Here is an 8,095-nt window from a genome sequence, read left to right as displayed (position 1 = left end):
ATGGCACCTTTGGACCACATCCATCCATTTCAAAGTTACTTTAGATCTGTATGCAGTATTTTTAAAACTTCCAAATTCCTTAGTAAAGAGCAAAAGTAGATCTTGCAAGCCCTTGTAGCGATTTAAATTGAGGTAGTCTTTACGAAATTTCATAAATCCAAAGCCACAAAAAAACGATCGTCTATAAAGGACCATTGACCTTTTGCACGCGGATGTCAATCATTTTTATCCTTTAAATTTCTAAATAGGTGCCATTGAATCGACGTAGGTCCCAAAAATATTCTCAAATGTCGTGACTCAACCAAAGCCATCCAATTTAATATGTAATAAATATAAATAAATATAATCCCCTTATAATAAATAAAGATAAAGACAAGTATACAAAGAGACCATTTACTTTTCATACAAAAATGTTACAACTATTCTTGTACGTTAGATTTCAAATCCGATAATTGTAAGAGTGTTCTTGTCTATTAGATTTCAAATCCGATGGTTGTAAGAGTGTTGTTGATGAGACTAAAAGTTCAAAAAAAAAAATTCTTAAACTTTACAGCACACCCCAAGCCAATCCAATATGATATTTAATAACTACAAACCATATATTCCCTAGTAAAAAATTATAAATTTCATGTATAAACTCTATTTCCCTTATTTGAGAAAGTATATAATGAGACCATTCACTTTGATTTGGAAACAATTTCAATTTTGATACTAAATTCAGGGCAAAATGGTCAAGTGAAAATTTGGAATAAGGCATCTCTTTTGATAGCTAATCCCCACACTCATATCATTAGATTGTAGTCTCTTCCTCTTTCAACATGAAATTAAAGAAAACATGAATGTCCTCGAAACACAATTTCTTCTAATACATTTCCTAGCAACCTAAGAACTACTACTTAAACCTCTGAAACAAAACAAGTAAAGTGAACAAAAGAAAAATAGTGAAAGTGATTGAAATGGAAGTTCAGAATCCACATAGAGACAAAACCATGGAAAACAAATAGGGTTAAATATCTCAAAACTGCAGTTTACCACATGCCTCTGCTTCATACTTTGATGGCATATTTCCTTTGGGGGAAATATTTCTCTCTCTTAATCTCCCTCTCGGTCTTCAAGGAAGCCTGCACAGAAGGAACCATACAAAGTTGGAAACAATGCTCTTTGCAAAAATAAAGTTAATACAATTACACCCCCCCTTATCACAAGCTTAATATCATGGAAACCAACATTAACATATACAAAAATTTCTACTGTTAAAAAGGGCCAGAGTGCAACAAAATGTTTGAATAACAATAAGGTGTCTGTTGTTTCGGAATATGATCCTTGCTATCCTTCTCTATTCACCCACCGCCTAATAGAAAAGCAACTTCCCAAGCTTGTCACGACAAGCTAAACTTTAAATGTTGTTATACACAACAAAGCCAGGAATGTTGCACGTTATCCCAGGAAACAAATAGAGTGAGAGTATTACCCTCAGTACAAAAGGTACGATTTCCAGGAGCTCGGTGAGTCTAGGACTCATGAAATTCTAGTTTGTATCACGTTCTCAATGGGTTCAAAGACCACAATCTCTCATTCAAGACTATATTTGTCATCATCTATAACTTGACAACTTTTATGAGCTACATTCAAGACTATATTTGTCATCATCTATAACTTGACAAAAACTTCTATGAGCTGGCAATAGAGAAGGCCAGCAGTGGATTGCCATTCAATATATATATATATATATATATATATATATGGACAACGATTTCATGCAACCGTTGTATAGAAATATGATGCAACAACCTTAAAAAACCATCTTATGGCCATTTTGAAAATATACACTCTTTTCATTCTAATGAACAATCACAAAAAAAGAAAAAATTGAAAACACAACCTATAAAGTATTTTTTTAGCCCAATTAACATAGGCCGTTCATTTTGGAAGATGTTTAGATCTAGGCTTTAGAAGGATTTTTTCATTTCCAATTTTTTTGGATGGCTTTATTATCATTAGGCTAACAATGTTAAAAATGAAAAAAATGATTTCGAGTTTATAAAGGCTAAGATCTTGAAATTCACAAAATGAATGGTCTAGATTCGTTTTTGAAGGGGACTCATTTTGACCATATCTAGGGTTCAAATTGAACTATATTTTTGGGAGGGATTGATTACTGAGATGAAGAGAGTGTGTGCAAAATTTGGATTCATACAAATACCACATACATGGTTTTCTAGAAGTGTCGTTGCATTATACTACAATACAACCGTTGCATTGGATCACTGCTCTATATATATAGTGTCCGTTGGTAAGGAAGAGTGCAACTCTAGGCAGTTTATGCAAAATAATAAATACTACAGATTCTTCATTCCAAATGAGTACCATGAGATTTGTGCCTATAATAACTGTAGCACCATGTGCAGCCAAGTTCGAATGTGACAAAAAGCTTGGTAATTTGTCATATAAGGATTCATCAGAATACATGAATGGAGTCTGAGTGTACCAGAGGAGAGTGTCAAGTGTCAAGTGCCTAATGCCTAAGGGCGGTCACAGTATACATCCATTGGAAACCGAGCAAGTGAGTATTAAATGTAGATTTCCAGCAGTGTTTTAAAAACATCAGACTGGTAAGTTAAACCGGTCACCAGTCAGTTCCAAGTCGGGTCAAAAACCACATCAAAATAAAAAATTAAATTTAGAAAATTTTCTGGTACATACAACTGCCCCAAAACCCCAAACTGTTGGGGTTTCAATATGATCTCATTTTGTTTAACATGTTAATAACAAAATATTGATTCAAAATAATTCAAATCAATAGAGATTTATTTATTAAATTTGAATGAAAACAGATGTATTCAAATAAAAATTCATACAATGAAAGTTCAAAAATCAAAACCCATTTGAGATCCAAAAAAATTGTGCAAAAAACATTTGAATATGATTCTTTTATACCAAGCTTGAATTAAGAATTTCAGAACCCTGGATATCGAACATTTTTTTTTTGTATAAATCATTTAAAACTTAAAAGCTCAAAGCCTCAAAACCCTAGTTTTCCACCACAGATCAAAGTTGAAATCAATGATTCATTTATTTCAGCCGTAAATATAGGGCTATTGAAGACCATGAGTGGAACATTTTCTAACAAATTTGAATCAATTTGGTGAAATAATGAGAGTATCGTGAAATAAGATTCCGGGGGTTGCTTTTAAAACACTGCTTTCAAGTAATGATTAAGCACTCTCATTAGAATATTATCTCAAGATTTAGGGTCCATCACAAATAACACTTGAGCAACACATAAACTGAACAATTAAAAAACCAATAGCACCACGTAACCCTTCCAAAGAGACCCCAAATGCTTCTAATTAATACCAAAATATCCATAGTTAATAATTTATTCTGCAAAAATACATTCACCTTTTCATAAGCACATATAGTCTCATACAAAAATAAGAATCCCACTTAGAACAGGGAAATGAATTTCTACTAGCCAGATGAACCATACAACATGTATAAATCATTTGCAGTAAATCATATCACTTGCACCAGTTGAGAGCAAGCCATCAACATTGAATCCATAAAAACGAAACTAAGGAAAAACCAAGATAAACAAATGACACGAGGAAGAAGAGACTCTGCCAACCAAGAAAGAAAAATACCTGATGTTTAGTGAGACGGCGTCGAATTGCACGAGTCTTCTTCGGGCGGAGATCCAAAGGAAGGAACTTTTTCTTCTGGTAGGCATCTCTCAACGCTGCTTTCTGCTTCTGAGATATAACAGTGAGAACCTGGGCAATTGAGAGACGTACCACCTTACTGCAATGAAACCCAGAAAGAGTTAGAATCTTGAGAGAACAATTACAAGGTGAATTTTTATTTGGGCATTGCTAATGCTATACGAATCTTAGTCACAAGTCACTTGCTGATAAAGAACAGAAAACAGTTGGAAGAAAAAACAAATAAAAGAAAACTACATTGACACTTTCATATAACAATTGGATTAGGATAACCCACATTTTGGAGAGCTTGTTGGGAGCACCCCCAGTAACCTTGGCAACTCTGAGCAATGCAAGCTCAGCCTTAAGCTCCTTCAATTGATTAAGAAGCTCTGTCTTCGTCTTAGTCCGTAACTCATGGACCTTGATTCTTGCTGCATCATCGCAGAACACACAACTAAGAGTTTTAAAGAGAAATAGAAAATTAGAAAAGAAAAAAGAAACATATAGATATGTAATAACAGAAGCCCAACATCCTTTGCCCAATCTTATTAACATTTAACATTGAATGTACATGATATTGAAGAGAGAAACTAGGTTAAAGATTCTTAGGTAATAATCTGAAGCACAAATTCAAAAAAGCTGGGGTAGAAGTGAAGCGAAAAGAATCAAGGTGGATCGTGGAGATGATACGCTTAAGCAAACTTCCTCCGGGTACCTTTTAAACTCAGTCACCCCAGAGTGTTAGAATAAATGATTAAACCCCAGTATAAGTATCTCAACTAGAGAATTAACTCCAGATAAACATGACTCAAAAACTCCAGCCTAGGTAAGAACTGCTCAAGTTTCTAGACAAGAATGATGAGCGCGCATGTTGGATCTTGAATTGAATCCAGGAACTATGATCCCAAAGGGATAATGCAAATTAAACCCAGTACCATCTTTTCCACTGGTTCTACAAACCATCGTAAAAATAATGAAAGCGTAATGCAAGACAAAATTATTCTAATTTTTAATTTTTGTTTAATTTCAAGAGATGTATATTTTAATTTTAGTTTTAGGTTTCATTTTTAGGATTTTTAAGTTTTCTAGGGATTTTAGGATATTTTTACATTTTTTATTTTTCATTAACTGTTCATGCATTTCTTTTCACAGGGGTATTTCTGGAATTTTAGTATTTCTTAGAGGTATTTTAGAGTCTTAAATGTGCAGTTGGGTATCAAGTTAATTTTAGGATTGCATAAGCTTATAAAATGTTGAATGTCACATTTTAGGAGGCTTATATTATTGGAATGATTTTTAGTATATGAAAGAATAAAGTTCTTCACTTGACTTGATTTACAGCTATGTCCTTTCTCCATTATTGCTAATTTTACTTGTTTACGGTTCAGAAAAATGGTGAATTTAATTTCTCACCTTTCCTTCCTGAATCAAGTGGCGTTGGAGCATGGTTCAAAGATGGTTAGTGATTGCAATGGCTGGTCGTGGAGGTCTTAGCCACAGGGATCTCAATCTAATCTAACTACACAAGAAAATCAACAAGTTGACGAAGAGGATTGCAGAGCTATTGTTGCGCAAACAAGACAAGCAATAGTGTGCCCTACACGAAGAGGAATCTAAACAAATAGATCCAAATCAAGAGGGTTTTATGAAGAATGGCATAAATCAGAGTCCGACTCAACCTGGGAGCCGAATGACGACGTGTGAAGTTCCATAGATGCGTTCGATGCGTAATGGCATCGACAAGAGCAATATTTTGAAGGAGAACAAGTAGGTTCAGATCCTAAATTGGAATCATCATTCCTTGAGGGCAAGGGTGACCGCATCGTTGATGGTGATCCTATTTTTGATAAAAAAAACAATATGAAATAAAAGAAGTTGGCCTTGAGGCAGCAAGGACATCTAACTTCCTCATGAATGGAGAGATGGAATAGCAAAGCATTGACCTGAACCAAGAGGAGTTCGAACCTAAGGAGATTTCAGAGGAAGAAAGAAATAAGTTGAGGAAGGAGGGACAAAGCGGGAAAGCTAGAAATACAACATATGAGGATTTTGAGAATATGATAAAAGAATTATAAGAAACACATGATGATGAAGATGCATCTTATTTCATTGATAAAAAGATTAATGGTGAACACCTATCCAATAGAGTGGTTGTGTACCTAGAAATGGAAAAGTATGATTATTGTTCTAAAAATTGTGACAATGCCTTCTAGGTTGAAGAAGATCATGGGTGGATCCATCTGAGCTCATTTCAAAACTCAAAGGCGAGTTTCGTCCAACCAAGGGAGAATGAATCAAGACAAAATTATTCCAATAACATAATTTTTATTTAATTTCAAGAGATATATATTTTAATTTTAGTTTTAGGATCTATTTTTAGGGTTTTTAAGTTTTCTAGGAATTCATTATTCTATATGTTACTATTTTTATTTACTGGTCACGAGTAGTATTCATGGGAATAGTTCACATGTTATTGTTCATGCATTACTGTTCATATGAGTATTTTGGAATTTTGGTATTGTTTAGATGAGTATTACTGTTTTATTTATAAAAGGTTGGATGTCACATTTTGGGAGGCTTATGTTATTGGTATTAACTTTATTTCATGAAAGAAGAAAGTTCTTCTCTGGGCTTGATTTACAGCCATGGTCTTTCTCCATTATTGCTATTTTACTTGTTTAAGGTTCAGAAAATGGGTGGATTTAATTTTCCACCTCTCCTTCCAGCAACAAAGCCCAACAAAATTGATCATATATTATCAAAGCAGTCATTCTAGAGGAGTTCCATAAAAAAATCTGATGATCTGCAGATTAAAGAAACATTCTGCAATCACTAGTAAGTTTCTTTTTTTGAACAAATTGTTATTCATGACAGGTTTTTTGGGGAAATTCAAAATTAAAACATGCAACACATGGTAAAGCTTAAAAGGATCTAGGGTAAATCAATCCATTGATGCCAAATGAAGAATATCTATAACTCCTCTTAAATATGGCCTACGGAGGATACCTAAACAATGGAAAGGAAAATGGACCAAATCATTGTTCCCCTTTTTCCACTAGATCAACATCCATTTATAATCTGGAAATGTCCCAAACCCACAACATTGTAGTATATCTAAACAGACAGCAAGCACAAAAAGACCACAATGCTCATAACATAATAAAACCAAAGAAGATCAAAAAAGAAAGAAAAGTTAACTCAGTCATTAATGACTGTACAAACAAGTAGAACGCAAAGTTTTCACTAGAGGTCAATTGGAGACTTTAGAAGTCCATAGAAATTATATGGGTGTGCAGTAGTAAGAGCACTGAGAGTTTCATATATTAGACGATGAGCTGGAAACATTGAATCAAATCCACACAAGAAAATAAACCAAAAGAATAGCAGAAAAAACCAATGAAGTAAATTGCTAAAATCATTCAGATTAATATTTTGAATACAATTTAAAGGGAAATGCCGGAATCAAACGAGCAGATAAACCTAAATAGTTGCAAAAATCTAAAGCTCAAGATAGATAGAGAGAATTTCACATGTTCTGAAGGTATTTGAACAGAAATAGATAGAGGAATAGAGAAAACAGCATGTCCATCACTAACTCACAAAAAAAAATTCAGCTAAACACCATATCTTCTGTTTCAAATTAGTACCAACCCCTAGAAGTCCACAAAAAACTGTATTCATTTCATACGAACGCCAAAAACCAATAAGAAAAATGTAAATCCCGATAAAGTATCATAGCGAGTAGATCTCAACCATGAAACCAAGTTCGCCTTTGCGCATGAATGGGTAAAGCCCTAATAGCCAATAGAATCCCCAAAAACCTAAACACCTCTAAAAAATGGTGCTAGAGTTCGCAGAAACATGAGATGGGAACTAACATAGATATAAAGACCCCAAAAAATTTGCAGCTTCACAAGAATGAGAAGCACCATTGCATTAGAAAGAAAACCCTAATCCTAGAAAGTGGTAGTAAGATTGAGATCTCACCCATGACGCCCTAGGGTTTCTGATGAGGAAAGCTAGCTGATAACCGAGGGTGGAAAAGCCTTTGCTCTAGGGCCTCTTATAACTAGGGTTTTGACCCACTTTGTAGTTTTGTAGAAGGGGAGACTAATTTCGATAATACGGTCATGCAATCCAGGAATACATGCCATTCTCCACCGTCTATTTCCATTCCAAACGACGGAGATTGACTTTTCTCGCTGATACTCCGTTGGGAATTTTTATTAGGTCTAGGTTTTATGAAAACAAATCGTCATTTGAAAAGTACTTTAAGCAATAGAAATCTCCATGATGGCTTTAAAATCAATTTTTAACATTAACAATAAATTTTTTAAATTAAAAAATAGTATAGATCTTGCTAATATATGAACATTTATTTTATGGTGAAA

General features: G+C 34.0%; 1 protein-coding gene across 1 annotated transcript; it reads right to left on the bottom strand.

Annotated features, from left to right (window-relative positions):
- Window positions 1-760: 760 nt before the first annotated feature.
- LOC18441463 (large ribosomal subunit protein uL29) lies at window positions 761-7,759 on the bottom strand. Its single transcript, XM_011627688.3, has 4 exons — window positions 7,692-7,759; window positions 4,000-4,135; window positions 3,645-3,801; window positions 761-1,121 (listed from the first exon to the last, which is right to left on the bottom strand). Exons 1-4 carry the CDS (start codon window positions 7,693-7,695, stop codon window positions 1,047-1,049), a joined length of 372 nt encoding a protein of 123 aa, XP_011625990.1. The 5' UTR covers window positions 7,696-7,759; the 3' UTR covers window positions 761-1,046.
- Between the last annotated feature and the right edge of the window lie 336 nt (window positions 7,760-8,095).

This window comes from Amborella trichopoda, chromosome 11 (assembly GCF_054954075.1).
Source record: "Amborella trichopoda isolate Santa Cruz 75 chromosome 11, AtrichopodaSantaCruz75HAP2 v2.0, whole genome shotgun sequence".
NCBI classification, from domain to species: Eukaryota; Viridiplantae; Streptophyta; class Magnoliopsida; order Amborellales; family Amborellaceae; genus Amborella; species Amborella trichopoda.
Note: the sequence above shows the minus strand (reverse complement) of the source record. Positions and strands in the feature narration are given on the sequence as shown.

Bases quoted from the DNA above. Each gene is read 5' to 3' on its own strand.
- LOC18441463 (XM_011627688.3), bottom strand. The intron at 3,802-3,999 runs GTGGGTTATCCT...GTTTCATTGCAG, and splicing joins CCCAACAAGCTCTCCAAAAT to TAAGGTGGTACGTCTCTCAA. The intron at 1,122-3,644 runs GTATTTTTCTTT...CCTTCTGTGCAG, and splicing joins GCCGTCTCACTAAACATCAG to GCTTCCTTGAAGACCGAGAG.